This window comes from Salarias fasciatus, chromosome 5 (genome assembly GCF_902148845.1).
Source record: "Salarias fasciatus chromosome 5, fSalaFa1.1, whole genome shotgun sequence".
NCBI classification, from domain to species: Eukaryota; Metazoa; Chordata; class Actinopteri; order Blenniiformes; family Blenniidae; genus Salarias; species Salarias fasciatus.
In genome coordinates this window covers 23,694,282-23,710,378 of record NC_043749.1, presented here as the reverse complement: position 1 = coordinate 23,710,378, position 16,097 = coordinate 23,694,282, and the positions used below count along the sequence as shown (strand labels likewise).

Below are 16,097 nucleotides of genomic sequence, written 5' to 3'. Positions count from 1 at the left end.
TCTGTGAGTGACTTCTCTCTGCTTTCCCACACTCTGTCCTTCCACCGCTTTCATTGGAGGAACAATAGAAGTGTGTCTGATTATGCATCACAGTAGTCACAATGAGAAACCTCTTCACAGAGGAACATGATTAATCTTACACACTTTGCAAACACAAACATCTCAATTGGACAATTCTAAACAAAGTTCTGGATCAAAAAAAGAAACTTCAAATTCGGATTTGCTTTTTGTGTGTGAAGTATATACATTCTGATACTATATTTCACAGAATGACATAAAACCCTTAACTCTCTTCCTCAAAAGTCTTGGAGCTGTGCTTTTGTTGTTTTGGGTGTGTTTGAGTGTATCATGGAGATGTTTGAACACTCTTCGAACAGATATCCAGCAGATAAAAACATTCTGCTAGGGGCTGAAGACTGCTGACTACACAGCCAAACATCAGAACCTGGAAAACTGGAGAGAGGCCTGTCAGGTGGGGTCCGTGTATTTTGAATGAGGCTTGAACGTGTATGGCTTGATGTGGCGTCCATGTATACAGGTGCTTTAATCCGATTGCTTTCAGTCAGATTGAAAAAATGCACCCATGTAAACTGGGTCACTGCCCCCTCCTCTTGTTTCACCTCCTTATCCTCCTCCTCCTCCTCCACCTCCTCCTCCTCCTCCTCCTCCTCCTCCTCCTCCTCCTCATTTTCATGATGCCTGTTGCTGGTCAGCAGTGTGATGCGCCGCAGCGCCCCGACTGGACAGTCACGGAACTGCATCAAAAGACTGAATGACAAAGAAATGACAAAACCAAGAATTATCTAAACCAGGAAAAAAAAAAATCATAATACTGAGCAAGATACAGATACACAAAATCTTACATTTGTTTTCTTCAATTTATTTTCAATTCATACCAGACATGTCAAAACATGCACAAAATACAGATTCAAACAAAAGAAGAATATCTGATGTTGGAAATGATCTATATTTACACCCATGCATGCATCCAAGCGCGCGCGCGCACACACACACACACACACACACACACACACACACACACACACACACACACACACACACACACACACACACACACACACACACACACACACACACACACATTCAATAATCATATGATATAATTAACCTGCTTCCTGAAACCTGTGTATTGTGTATGATTTTTTTTTTATATCTATAATATGATATTCACTCCAGCCCCCTCACACATGCTTTACAGTGGTTGGATTCATTTTACCACTTGACTAATAATAAATTGCATGGTGGAGCAGTGGTTTGTGCTTTCACCTCACAGAGAAGTTCATGGTTTGAAATGTCCACAGGGTCTTTCTATGCAGAGTTTTCATGTTCTCCCCAAATGAGCATGGGTTTCCTCTGGGTACTCTGGTTTCCTCCCACAGTCCACAAACATGCAGGTGAGTTTAATGAGGGACCCAAAATTTCTACTAGGTGTACGTGTGTGCGTGTGTGTGTGTGTGTGTGTGTGTGTGTGTGTGTGTGTGTGTGTGTGTGTGTGTGGTTTTCTGCCTGTGATGACTAGATGATGGATGGATGGAGGGGTGGGCTGCTGCTATGATGCACAACACCATATTTGGGAAGTTCCCAATTAAGATGCATTTTTCCCTGTTTCATCCTTTCCCACCACCCTGTTACACGTTAAAACAAACTGAGAGGAAAAATTGGTGGATGTATGTTCCCAGTAAGTAATAAATTTACAAGGTTTCGTAAGAATGCAGATTCATTCAACTGAAAATAAGTTTTTATGCATAGAGAGGCAGGCCTCACTTCTCGTGATAGAAGCTTGGTCATCCAAGAGAGACTAGAAAGGAATCACATCTAATTCCTACTGCAAACAAAATCTACAACAAAACAAAGTTTAAAAAACAGAGAGCCACAATGTATCCCACACAAACACACGTTCCACACATTCATCCATGTAAAATAAATATTCTGTTCATGAAATATGCACATTTACAAATATTCAAACATCAATGCACAAACTTGTCAGTAATGAAATATCTTGAAATTGGTATAATACTTGGATCCCTGATACCTGAGATTTATACCTGAAATAACCCACAGCATTCACTCTTTTTTTTCATCATATCAACTCACCCACAGAATAGATAGTAAGAAAGTTCTGGAGAAACATCACAATTTATTCAAAAGAACTAGTAACACTTTGTGATTAGGTCGATTTTTTTTCTCAAAGGAATAAGTCAACTCATACATATATCTGTAAAGCACCTGTGATTTAGCACGCAGTAACAGAAACATACATGATTTCGTGAACTAATGTCAACCTACATTTTAATTTGAACTTAGAGCAAAACAAAAACTGACATTAACATTTGATTTAAATTCCCCTATTGTAAAATCTGTTTTTTTAAACAAACTTACTGTGTGATTAATGGGATGCATTTAAACTGTACCCTACTCATTTCAGCATCTTTACATTAACAGGCTTATAGCTTTTACTTTTCTGCAACTTCTTACTGAAATATGAGCAACAATCTTTGTTGCCTATTTTGTTGTCTATTTCTGATGAGAAGCGGTCAGAGTGTGGTACAGTTACAATGATTAAAATAAATTTTACAACTGCTAATAAATAACTATTGAAAATAGAGGTAGAGTCTTCAGAAATTCAAAAGGACTTTAATCAAAAAAATTGAAGAATAGTTGTGTGAATAATGTTTACCTTGTTTTACTGTAACAGAGCTTCCGGTTTCAGTGGTTTCATATTTCTCTGAGCTATTTCCATGCATTTGTTACATGAAACCTGTTTACAGCCTTTCCAAACAGAGAACTCTCAGTGGATCAGTAGTCCCACTAACAGATTCACATGATCAGTGGCACTTAAAGGCATGAGCGTCTGTGCTTGTGTTACGTCCATCTGACCGAGCGGTCAACTTTTCTGTGTCGCCCGTCTATAGCATTCACAACATGTAAATTAAAAGAAATAAACACAAATAAACATAGACAGTCTACACGCCGTTGACAGATGGACTGAGGTCTTTGAATCTCACCCGGCCAACACTGGGAATCGAGTCGAGTAGAGCCTGTACCGATTCATCATGAGGCTAACACTAACAGAAACAACGAGCCGCCTATAGAACCAAATACTCACACCTACAGCCAATGTAGTTCCCAATGCAACAAATCCATGTTGTGGGACTGTGTAAGAAAACTAAAGTGTCTGTTGAGAACCCACACAGACACAGGGGGACCCCGGTCAGACCCCAGAGAGACAACAGTGATAACCACCACAGCAGAGTCTGTAGAATCTTTTACAGTCATTTCAGCTGGAACGCAGACCATGTCATCCTAAATGGGGCAGTTCATACTTTTACTGTCTTCAGACTCATTTTGGATGATGAACAGGTGTCCGCTCTCCTCCTTCGACAGCTGAAAGTCGTCGGTTTTAGCAGCAGCTTCCAGCATAATGACTTTATCTACAGCAGACAGAGTAAAGACCGTCAGTTTAAGCAGCAGTGCAACACAATTTAACCTCATGACAATCAACCTACACACACACACACACACACTTCTACGGTCGCATTTTTTTTCTCTCATGTGAGATACAGAGAGGATTTCCTTATTTTCTGACCTTTGGGTGACCACAGTGATATAAATAAAGCTGAATGAGCTGAAATGAATTGAATTCTAAGGTGTGCTGATGGTAGAACAGCTTTTTGAAGTGTTTGAATAGACATGATTTGATTTTGAAAGAATTGCAGTTTATTTGAAGACAGTGTGAAAACCGAGCCAAAGTGACAACAATAAAAGACTTTTTTTTCTGACTTACTTGCTCTGTGTTTTCTCAGTTTCTTAATGCCGCGGTAAGACAGAAACAGCAAGATGGCGACCGACAGGAAAATACACCCGAGGCCAAGAAGCAAGTGAGTGGAGTCTCCATCGCCTCTCTGTGACTCTGTTAAGAAGGTCAATCACAGGTAAAGTTCAGTTGGTGAACAGCTGCACGTGACATCTGGCCATAAATGTGGTTGTGACCTGTACGTACTGAGCTTTTCACACACTGAATCATGAGTTTCGTTCCCTGGGAAGCGTTCAGCGAGTCCAAGTGTCCCGCAGCTGTTGAACAGAAATCATTCCGGCTGTTGTGATTTGGAGCTTTCGGTGTTTCGTTCTGCTCTCGTCATGACTGCGCCCGTTCGAATGGAGCTTACTGTGTCCGAGGCTTGCAGCTCCCCGCGTCGAAGAAAGTATTTTGAGGACATAAAGGCAAAGGCTCACACTCATATGAATATTCTTCCAACCCTCCGTTTGAGGACTTTACTATGAAGATGGACAGAAGAATGGATGGGTGAACAGACAGACAGACAGAGAACAAGTTGCCACTCAGCTATTCTGTCTTTTCAAAACACTCTTGACATCGTTTTGACCTTCTCCAATTAGAAAATATACTTTTCCTCCATTTGAATTGAACCCTGTTATGTATTGTGTGTGTTTGTGTGTCTTTGGTGAACTTTTTTTAACGTGTCGCTTCAGAATGAAATGAAAAAAAAAACATGTATTCGATGCGGGCGATTGGATCTGACTAGCATTCATTTCCACTGGTAAAGTTCTGTAGCACGTTCCAATACTGAAAACTTTACAAAGCAACGGCACAAGTTAGTCTTCAGACTCACCCTTCCTCTTGGGTTCGAATCCCGTGACGCATTTGTTTTCCTCGCAGTCTGAGCAGTCGCTGTTGGAGCACAGGAAACCGGGGCTACAGGCACATTTTGCGTTTGTGGTTGCTGTGCAATTCTCAGCATAAGCTGTCGACAGACAAAAAAAGTGTAAACCACAGGACTTGTGACTTGAACGCTGTCTCATCTTTTTCCACTGTCAGCATCACAGATGTTTGTTACCTTTTGGGCACGACCGGCATTTCTCGCATCTGTCAAAATTGCTGTACTGATCTGAGAAAAATCCCTTCTCACAGGGTTTACAGTCAGTTTGCTTGCTCAAAGAGCAGAATTCTTCCAAATAAGTACCTTAATGAAGAGAAACAAAGTAAATCAATTTCTTTGCAGATCATTTACACAATTCGTTAAGTGCGAACTATCATCAATTCCATGAATACATAAAGCAATTCCGAAACCAATAGCAGGCAAGAGACACCGATATGACATTTTTGGATTTGTTTTACCAGGCGGACACATGTTGCAGCATATTCCATCCTCTTTTGTCTGCTGATCTCCACAGCCACTGGCGAGTCCTACAATCCAGAAGGTCAGGACATACACGGGCATATTTGCCACAGAAAGGTTTGGGAAAGACATCATGGTCAGTGTTTTGCTTTAGGGCTCCCGCTCACGGGGTTTTATGTAACCTGTTTGCTGACGTCAGCGCTCGTGGGGGTGTGCGTGTGTAAGCAGATGCACTCAGGAAGTGAAAGACCACTACTGGCATTGAACAGCTCATAGAGGGGAGGAATATTTTCACAACAGATTTCGTTTCAGTTTTATTCACAATATGGCTTTGGTTACATTTTCATCTCCTGTTCTTATCAAAGATGATCAGGATACATGGAAGAAGTCACTTCACCTAAGTTTGACCAATCAGTGTAATATAGACACAGGCTCCAGAATGCTTTGGTCTGTTTGTTTTTGCGTTTGTGAGCAGAGCAGCGTACGGGAGACACACACTCAGCTGATGAGCAAGGCTCCTGATCTTTCCCACTACACTCCGTGTGCATAGATTTAGAAAACACACGCAGAGAAAAGGACATTTATATTCACCCCTATGAGCAACTTGGAGTCACCGAGCCTTTTGGACCATTTTTCTAAACTCCCACAAACTCCACACAGAAAAGCCCCAAGACATTTTCACGAAGCTGCTGCAAACACACGGCCTTTACACACGAGTGTTTGTTATGCATGTTTGAAACATGCCCTGCACGCCAAAGTCGACCCAACAGAGAAAAAGTGTAAAAAAAATGACATAAAAGATGTTCAAACTTTCAGTCAAAATAACTTTTCCTCTTCATCCAGTGTGGGAAGAACAGTTCCGGAAATAGCAGTATTTCTCTTATTGTTCTTAGAGTTGCATTAACGTACTGTATGTATCGATCTGTAAGACAAAAATAATCATGCACGCTGAAGGCTTTGAAAGTTATATGTCTTCAGAAACATCAGCTTTTGCAATTTTCCGCATTTTTAGTTGCAGCAAAGTATATTAGGCTTGTTTTATTTTTGCACTCGGAAGCATTGTTAAAAAATGACAGTGTTAACATTGGGCTTTTTTTTTTTTGTAAATTTAAACTTTCACAAGTTTTGTGAAAAGATATTGAGATCAATGTTCATGTACTCATGAGTCTTTTCACTAAAATAAAGAGAACTCGTTTGACCTTGTGGGTTTTTAAAGAAGATCATACTGTTGTTTTACTGGTTCGGCCCTCGCAAGATCACTTGGATGGAGTGAATTATCATCAACTCACTTGACTTAATGTGGTCATTGCTTTTAGAGGGTCTGATATTTGGTTTGTTTCACATTTTGCGTGGTTTAAATTGCCCTGCGTGACTTCGACCTCAATTCTCACTTGTTACTCATTGTCAGAAGTGCCTCTTCGAAGCCTCTTTCAGGATGTGACGTCGTCACAGACGCGTTAGCACGAAGCTCCAAACCACAGCTGAGGTGAATCGTCATCGTAAAGCCACAAATGGTGGGGGATTGATTATAATTCATATGCCACCCGAAGACGCCTCACTACTGTACGGTAGTAGCTTACTGACAGCTACTGTGTGGCTTTTGACAGTATAAATAAACCACAACAATATGCTATTAATACACACATACAAATCCGTACATTACTTACATTGTGCAAAATGACATTTTCCTGTGTGGGAGAACACAGAGGATAATAGAAATATGTATATTGTAAGAAAAACAGGTATAAAGCTGAATCTGTGGCAGCTTCTTATTTCTGAGCCTTGTGGCTCAAAACCTGACTTGTTGCCATGCTGTGGGTGATTTAGGTGAATGTGTGGGACATGTTGCAAGATGAGTGCGTCCAACTGAAAGTTTAGTAAATGTCTGGATTCTCCTACACAGTTTGATCATTTGTTCCTGATATTTTATTCCCCTCTTTTAACATGTTCATGCACACTAAGCTGACTGCGGGTTTCCTACAGCGACCAAAAAACAAAAATGTATTTAAAAGAAATTATAGTGGATTTTAAACTTGCTGTGCATACAAAAATCAGTCCACCGAAATAACACATACATACACACATCAAAGAATAATTTTAAAATGAGGGTAAACATAGTTGTAACCTAAAGTGAAGAAATACCCAGAAAGAATTTCAGTAACTTTAAGTTTATGAGATAAACAGAAACAAGCACAAACATATGACAAAAAAACAAAGGAAATTTCCGATCATTTGCTTTTGGCGCAGCCTTTCATAGAAACAGTTTGGTACACATACCATGTGATTCTCTGAACCACAAACCACCTCCCTGGGTGACTGACATTTACGTCTGCAGGAACTGTTTCCGCTCTTCAAACTCATCATTTTCGTCACACAGAAGGCTTCACCTTGACCTGCCAGTCTTTTTGATACGCCCCATTTATTAACAATTCCATATATAGTCTTTTAACTTTCTTGAAGCACTTACAGTTCTGTATTCTTTTTTTTAATAGAAAAGTATGCTGAAATTATATTGATATGAAAACAGTTGAAAATATTTCAAATTTCCATTATGTAATTTTGGTTCGCTAGTGAAACAGAAATGGAGAGGAGTGCTGGGGATGAAACGCCGACTGCTCTCAGAACTCCTCCGGTGAAGCTTGAGCAGCATGAAAGTCCTCACATTTACAAAATCCCTCTCTCTAAAGGGCTCAGTCAAAAACACGAGAGACAGTATTTCTTCTGTGGGCAGAAGAGGCGGCACATTTCAGTCCGTGTGGGAACTCCCCCACCACCACTTACCACCGAAAGCATGTTGACGGTCGCACAGACCTTTTACCAGTGGAACAAAGTCTGCGAGCAAAACAGGCAAATACAGACCAGCACAAAAATAGAAGTATTTTTAGGGTCGATGGCAATTCTCTAAACCTATTCTAAATTTGTAAACAACAGCATCATTTTTTTCATAATACAGTAAGTACGTATATTTCTCAGATTTTTCACAGGCTCCAAAAATACATAAAACTAGAAGAATATCAAAAAATGTTGACAATAAAATGTGCAAAGATAAGTTCATGTTCTAAGCCACGAGGTAATATCAGTTCACAGGTGTTTAACAGGTGAAATAGGAAAAAAAAACATTTTACTACACAAATTTCTCAGTTTGATCAGCGAGGTATGATATCAGCTTCTCCAGGTGGTTCAGCCATGATTCTTTTACAACAGAATAAATGAAAGTCAGATATTAATCACATCCAGTGCAGATGAGACACCTGTCTGTAAACGCAAATACAATATTACTCATATGACACCAAGAAGAAATGTGAATTCAGGAAAACTTTGTCAGATCATTTCAACAAGACTTGTATCTTGCATATATGAAAAATTCCCCACACTGCATGGGCTTGTGAAGTTCTCGTCTCAGGGCTCTTCTGCATTTTGTTTGAGAGACAACTCGCTGTCGTCCCCACTTTCCTCCACAGGCCTCCGGCATGTTGAATCTTTTGCTGCAAACAGAAATGAAAGCTTAATCAGCGAAATGAATATAATAGTACTGCTGCCCCGCTGCCTGAAGGCTCCTGACGAGGAACGGGATCTTTCAGGTTCTCCATGTACTCAAAGTTCTCCGACGCCTTCCAACATCCAAAAAACTTGCTTGGTAAGATCACTGTGAACTAAATCGAATGATTTTCTCCATCAAGACTTAAAATGTCTGATTCCGCCCAAATTTACAGACCTGACCAGTTGATTGCCAAAAGCGGCAAAGACTGTTGAATACCTCTGAAACATACTCTATTGGAATCACACAGCTTTATCAATACATCAATTATAAGTTACAATTTGGATGCGAGAATGTAAATTCATATTATTCTTCCAGTTTATTCTATAGTTTTCTATTGAAAAAAGCCGAGCAAATTCAATGATTAGCTGTAATCAGATAAAACAAGTGTTTAGCGTTCATATGCTGCAACAAAGGCTCCATACATGAAATATCTTGTCAATTTGATCTGCTGTTTGAAGGCATCTAGATTGATATAGCAGATCTCAGTATAACGCTTCACATCTCGAGCAATTCAGTGGTGAATTCTGAGTCTTGCCAAGAAACCAGACATGTCCAAACGAGCGGATCAGCTGTACACTCTTACTCTGTAAGGTCCCTGTTTTTGTCCTCTTGCAGCAGGGAATGAGGTGCAACACGCAGGTGACCGCAGTCAGGACAACCAGAAGTCCGGCAATTCCCAAGATTAGAAAGGTCCAGCCTGCAGATACAACACGAGCAGGACGCTGTGGTTGAGCTTACGGTGGTTTTCATTTCATTTCAACAGACAGGAGCGATTGCTTTACCACTGTGGTTTCCTGTGCTTGGGGGCCGGGTTGGCTGCTCGCCGGTTTTCTTAGTGCGCCGCTGTGGAGAATCGGTGGTGGTGTGGGCAGTGAGCTTATTCGGAGTTTGGGCCCCCTCAGGTGGACGATGGTTTGTCACATTTGTACTTTGATTTGTTGTGCCGGGTGTAGTGATGCTGGAGTCGCTCTTCGGCTCATCACTGCACGTGACATCCGAGGTGGCCGTTCCATTCTTTATCACCTCGCCTGAATCACAGCTAGAAAGAACAGCGAAAGACAGGTGGCAACTATTAACTTTTGAAAATGTGAACATGCATGCAATATTAAAATAGTAAAATGGGAGTGTACTTACGTTTTCCATTTCTTACATTGTTGGTCGATCCCTGTAGTGAAATATCCTTCTTTACATTTTGAACATTGTTGTTGTGGAGATGGGTCTTTTGGACTCAGTCCTGACCCGATGTCACATTTACAAAAGTCATTATAGCTGTCATATCCGACAAACCCTTCACGACACTGGCATATTGTGTCTGTCTCGCTGGTGCAACTCTGTTTGGTTTCGCTCCCAGCATCTAAGTTGGGAAAATTTATTGAGACTCTGAAACACAGAAAAGCTTGTGGTCTATGAAATCTAAATCAAAGTTTAAGAACTTACTCTCGTCACACGGTCTACATGGTTCGCAATAATTCAAGTCACTTTCCTCTGGCTGGAAAGTTCCTTCAGAGCAGGGCTCGCAAGATGTACCTCCACGTTTGCTTTTGACGGTTTTGTGACCTTGATGTAGTTCAGTGTCAGAGTAAAACACACACACACACAGTAAATCACAAGGATGAATGTTTAGGAATAAGAGAATAAAATCAGCCAGAACAACAAAAAAGAATGTGATAAGGAGCGAGAGAGAGGTACAAGTAGGACATACTTTACCTTTTGGGCACGCATCCAAACTAAAAACACAAAACATGAAAATCAGAACCAGCTGTTTGGGAAGAGTCATGTTTGCTTCTTCAGAGTGAACGAACGTCTCAGTTTCCTCTACAAAGCAGCACTGAGCGTCACACGGAAACACCTCCGACTGAGTATCATTCATCTACCTTTATCAGAGGAACTGAGAAAAACCCACGTTCCCTCCATCAGCACAACCCTCATGTGACGCACAGGCCGTTCGTCACGTGGGAAAAGCATTGCTCTTTGCACTGAGACACTTTCTCTCATTCGCATTGCACTAATGCACACAGCACTTTAAAGAAGCTAATTTGCACATAAAGGAATTTGCACAACGATTGTCTTTAAATTATTTATTTATTCATTGGAACCTGTTTGTCTGTGGGTGTGGTCGGGTGTGGCGGCGGACCTGCAGGACAAACAAATGACAAATCAAGATTGGTTAACGTGCAATATATGTGCCTGTTTTAATTGGCTTTCTTTAGGTGTTGGCATGCATGCAGTGAGTATGGAGAAGGTGTTGGGTGTGTGAGTGTGGTGAAGTGTGTGTGTGATTTTAACTCACCTTTCTGCTCTTGTGTCCAGGAGTGGTGCCCGGCCAGAAGATTCCCTGGGGGAGGGACACCACTAAAGAAAGTTCTGGGCTGGGCCAAGAGTGGAAATGGGTGGGGGGTGGTTTCACGGATTTTAGATGTGGTTTAGGATTTCATGTATTTATTTGGGTCGTTAGTTTGGTTTATTCTTAAGTATGGGTTTTGTTTTCTTTAGGTTATTATCATGAGTTTATAGTGGAGGATTTTAACAGAATTTTAGAGATCCAATATTATGTTTTACACCTCCTGGAGTTTTTATGGTTTTGCCCTATTAAGCTGAGAGTATTTAAGGGCCTGAAGACCTTCAGTCAGGAGATTGTGATCGTGGTGAAGCCAAGCTCCACAAAATCCTCCAATGCACTTTTTGGCACATTGCACTTTATTTTTGTTTTTGCACAAGAAAATAAAAAAAAGAAGCGGACCACTCACCTTCGACTCATCTCTCCGTGCTCACTGTTCCTCCACCGCTCACGCCATCCTGCTTACACCTCATTTCTACAAAGTTATCAAGTTACCAAAAACACTTCAAAATAAGAGCACGAAAAAAGGAAATTTAACATTAAACAAAGATGTATTTTATTCTATTTCAGGATCTGGAGAGTCATTTATTTATTTATAAATCGTTTGGAAATCAGACCCACCTGAAAGTTAGGTAAATGTGTCCTCAGCTCATCACAGATATATAAATTTGCAATACATTTCAGTCACAATACCAGAGATCAATAAGTAAAGGGTGTGTAGATTTTACCATAAATACAATAATCATTAAGTGAAACAAACTGCATAAACATTCACAGCATTTTAACTCAGCTTGTAAGTCTTTTTTTTTTTTTAAAGATATATTGATTTGTTAGAGGAATAAAAATGTAATTTCTCCATATTGTGTTTTTATGGAAACAGGCTGTCCTGCATGACAAACAACTTAAAGGTTGTTTTCATCTGATTAGCCTTTGTCTTGGCTTTTTCTTCATGGTTAAACAACAGGTAAGAACAGCTAGAACTCTGCGGTTTAGTTATTGGAAACTATGCAAATCCGCTTTGTTTTGCCAGTAAGAACATGACAGCGTAGTTTGCGCTTGAAGCCAGTCAGCAGATGGAGACAACCACACTTTCTTGATTATAGTGCAAGATACAACCACACAAAATCATGCTTCTTGAAAGCGGATGCTGAAAATGCACCCCTACTCAGCTTTCCGTTGGTTTCCAGTTAAATCCAGAAAATATTCTGACGTAAAGCGTGAAGCTTTTCTATTCATCGAGAAGGAGCTCATTATTATCATAGATGTATGAAGAAGAGGAAAGTAATCTCCAGTAACTGGTAGATGACTCAGTGTGAGGGATCATTGCATTTGTGAAAGAAGATGGCAAACACCTCCGTAGAGCAGGAGCCCTTTTTTTTTAGACGCAACTTCGAACACGATGTGACATAATGAAATCACTTTATGTCTGAATAAAGTTTGCTGCTGCTTGTTATACCACAACATGCACCGTACACCGATTTCCCTTATTTCTCATCCACTTTCATAGATGTAATGTAGCACTCTCACTTCAACGCCTCGAGACTCATCAGGCCGTCACAAATAAACCGTCAAGTACTACTTTAAAATATTTGCCAATACTTTTGAGACTGTACTGTGCAATCCTGATCTTAGATATGGTTAATAAGCATAGTGTTCTGTGCCAAGCCTTTTTTTTTTTAATGAGCAACCGAGACTGGTGTTTATCATTGATGTGGCTACATTCAGTTTAATTCCACTTTTTTTAAAATAGCTCAAAATACAATACAGTTATTTTAATGGGGGCAGGAGGCTCAGACCACGAACTCCAGAGATCCTGCAGGTCGACAGAGAGAAAATCAGATCAATTCAAATCAAATTTGAAAAGCAGTTTCTGTCGTTCACCTCTTTATGTGCTAAATGCTTAAATAAACTCAACAGTTAATAGCTTCTGAAGTTTTAAGTTGATTTTTTTTTAAGTACCTGCTGGACTGAAAGACTGTGAAGCAGGGTGTTGTGGCAAAAACAAAAATACACTGTAGCTTTGAAGAAGATGAAAATAGATGAAACATAATTTCCTTATTTACAACACAAAGGATGTGCAGAGGGAGGCGAGGGCAGCAGGGTGCATGAGAGACTCATCGCTGTCTGCGCTCGCAGAATGGAAAAGAACACCAGCCAGGGTAATTTCTCAGGACAGCTTACACCCTGGTTATTTCCCCTTCTCACTCTTTCCCTCAGGAAAAAGTGAGAGGACAATAAAGACAAAAACAGAGTGAAGCACAGCTTAACCACTGCAATAACTACGGAAGAGGATTAGGACCACTGGAAAAAAAAAAAAAAAAAAACGAAATTCTGTCGGAAGTATATATGGGTACCGGTACGGGGCCCATTCGGTGGGCTGCTGAGGTTTAGGAGAGGCAGTGGGATCAATACCTGCACCCTCCAAGTATTCTCTTGTTTTTCTATCATTTTTTTATGTTCCGTGAATTGCATCCTAAATCCATCAAACAGTCCAACTGGGTCAGAAATAGACCTGAATGATCTACTGCTACGGTTCAGTACGGAGGCTCAGGAGCAGAGAGCACGAGGAGACGGGATGGAAGTGATCTGAGCTGGTTTATTCAAAGAACCAGAGGTTGAAGAGTCCAGGCGGCAGGTCGAGAGGTTAACATAGCCGAGGTGGTCCGGGGCAAGGTTCAGGGGCAGTCCAGGGCCTAAACCAGGTGTCAGTGGGGAACAGGCGGGCGGCTGGAGAGGCAGGAAGTGGTGAGGTGAGGCAGCAAGCCGAGTGGGTCTCCAGACTGAGGACAAGGAAAACAAATGTTGGGGTTCACACCATTAATGTTCCTCTGGCTCGCATGGGCCGCACCAGTAATGTTGTGATTTCAACTTAATGAGTGTGGCTATCAGTAATAATTAATGATTATCAAAGATAACTATCAATTAAAGCATTTTGGATCTGATTTTCATCAGATAACCTCGGGGCACCACCTACATTTAGTAGGAAATGATAGCCAATTCGTTGTAATCAGGCTCATAAACATGGTTAGACTATGAGTTTGGAATTGATTTAGACGTTCTGTCTGGCCATCAGACTGGGGATGATACCCAGATGAAAGGCTGACCTTAGCCCCCAGAGCAGAACAAAATGCCCTCCAAACCTCAGAGGTAAACTGAGGTCCCTGGCCAGACACAATATCCGCAGAAATGCCAACGCCGACGGAACACCTCACTGACGAGCAGGTCTACTGTCTCCTTGGCAGACGGAAGCTTGCAGAGGGCAACGAAGTGAGCAGTCTTGGAAAACCTGTCCACAAATAGAAAGGACTGTGGTCTTACCATCAGATAGGGGCAGACCTGTGACAAATATGGGATCACGGCCAGTTGGGTACCAGCAAAGGCTGAAGAAGGTCAGAACTGGGCTGATTGGATGTCTTATTACGGGCGCAGACAATGCAGGTGGCCACGAATTCCCATGTGTCCTTGTCCATGGAGTGCCACCAGCACCTTTGTCGCAGCACCTCCAACGTTTGAGTGACTCCGGGGTGGCGGAAAAGCTGAGGAGAATGTCCCCACTGCAAGACCTGAGAGCAGACAAAACTGGGAACAAACAGTTAGCAGGTCCATTACCTGGCTCGTGGCATTGGGCGTGTTGCACCAGAGACTCTGCCTCCCAAGTGAGAGAACCAATGGTTCAGGACTGGGGAAGGATGGAAGCCGGCTCGCTAGGTGAATCCTCAGTGGCGAACTGGCGTGACAGGGTGTCAGGCTTGGCGTTACGTGACCCCGGGTGGTAGGTCAAGGCGAAATTGAAACATCCAAAAAACACAGTCCAACGAGCTTGGCGGGAGTTCAGACATTTAGCAGAAGGCACATACTCAAGGTTCTTATGATCAGTCCACATAATGATTGGCTGCTCAGCTCCCTTCATCCAGTGCCTCCACTCCTGCAACACCAGCTTAACTGCCAGGAGCTCTCGGTTGCCAATGTCGTAATTGCGTTCTGCTAGTGAGAGACGGCAAGAAAAAAAAGCACATGGGTGAAGCTTGTTGTCAGAGGAGGGGCGTTGAGACTGAACAGCTACCACTCGAGTCCGATGCATCTACCTCAACCACAAACTGGAGACTGGGGTCAGGTTGAATAAGAACGGGAGCCCAAGTGAAATGAACCTTGAGCTCCTGGAAAGCCTTAGAAGCCTCAGGTGACCAAACAAATGGATGAGTAGTGGATGTGAGAGCAGTAAGGGGTGCAGCGACCTTACTGTAGTTCCTGATGAACCGGCAGAAAAAGTTGGCAAAACCAAGAAACCTTTGAAGCTATTTCCGATTCTCCAGCTGAGGCCATTCCTGTACTGCAGGTAACTTACCTGGGTCCATGCGAGTCTCTCCCTGTGAAATGATAAAGCCCAAGAAGGACACGGTGGACTGATGAAACTCACACTTCTCCGCTTTAACGTACAGGTGGTTCTTCATGAGTCTTTCCAGGACCACACAGACTTGCTGGATGTGTTCCTTGGTGCTGCGTGAGTAGATCAGGACATTGTGAAGGTGCACAAAAGCAAAGCGGTCAATGAAGTCTCGGAGCACATCGTTCATGAGGTTTTGAAAAACTGCAGGAGCATTAGTGAGCCCAAATGACATGGGTCAAAATGACCCAGCGGAGTGTTAAATGCAGTCTTCCATTTATCTCCCTCACAAATGCGGACCAGGTGATAAGCATTGCGGAGATCCAGCTTGGAGAACACCATGGCGCCGTGCAGAGGAAGGAAAGCAGAGCTAAGCAGGGGTAAGGGATAACGGTTCTTAATAGTGATGTTATTGAGTCCTCGGAAATTGATGCAAGGTCTCAGAGAACTGTCCTTCTTAGTAATGAAGAAAAACCCCGCTCCTGCCGGAGATGAGGATGGACGAGTGGTACCAGCAGCCAGAGGCTCACGAATGTAGGTCTCCATGGCGGCACACTCGGGTCGAGACAGGTTGTACAGCCGGCTACGGGGCAAGGTAGCTCCTGGAAGCAGATCGATAGGACAGTCATAAGGACGGTGAGGCGGCAGTGAGAGGGCCTTACTCTTACTGAAAACCTG

The 16,097-nt window shown here is 42.1% G+C and overlaps 2 protein-coding genes across 2 annotated transcripts; both read right to left on the bottom strand.

Annotated features, from left to right (window-relative positions):
• Positions 1 to 887: 887 nt before the first annotated feature.
• Positions 888 to 5,311, bottom strand: tnfrsf18 (tumor necrosis factor receptor superfamily, member 18). Its single transcript, XM_030090978.1, has 7 exons — positions 5,156 to 5,311; positions 4,875 to 5,000; positions 4,650 to 4,781; positions 4,188 to 4,296; positions 4,022 to 4,092; positions 3,806 to 3,931; positions 888 to 3,452 (listed from the first exon to the last, which is right to left on the bottom strand). The coding sequence occupies exons 1-7, from the start codon at positions 5,289 to 5,291 to the stop codon at positions 3,325 to 3,327; spliced, it is 828 nt and encodes a 275-aa protein (XP_029946838.1). The 5' UTR covers positions 5,292 to 5,311; the 3' UTR covers positions 888 to 3,324.
• A 1,753-nt stretch (positions 5,312 to 7,064) lies between these two features.
• On the bottom strand, positions 7,065 to 10,831 carry LOC115388037 (tumor necrosis factor receptor superfamily member 4). Its single transcript, XM_030090968.1, has 6 exons — positions 10,405 to 10,831; positions 10,135 to 10,254; positions 9,832 to 10,051; positions 9,480 to 9,736; positions 9,281 to 9,394; positions 7,065 to 8,641 (listed from the first exon to the last, which is right to left on the bottom strand). The coding sequence occupies exons 1-6, from the start codon at positions 10,565 to 10,567 to the stop codon at positions 8,556 to 8,558; spliced, it is 960 nt and encodes a 319-aa protein (XP_029946828.1). The 5' UTR covers positions 10,568 to 10,831; the 3' UTR covers positions 7,065 to 8,555.
• Between the last annotated feature and the right edge of the window lie 5,266 nt (positions 10,832 to 16,097).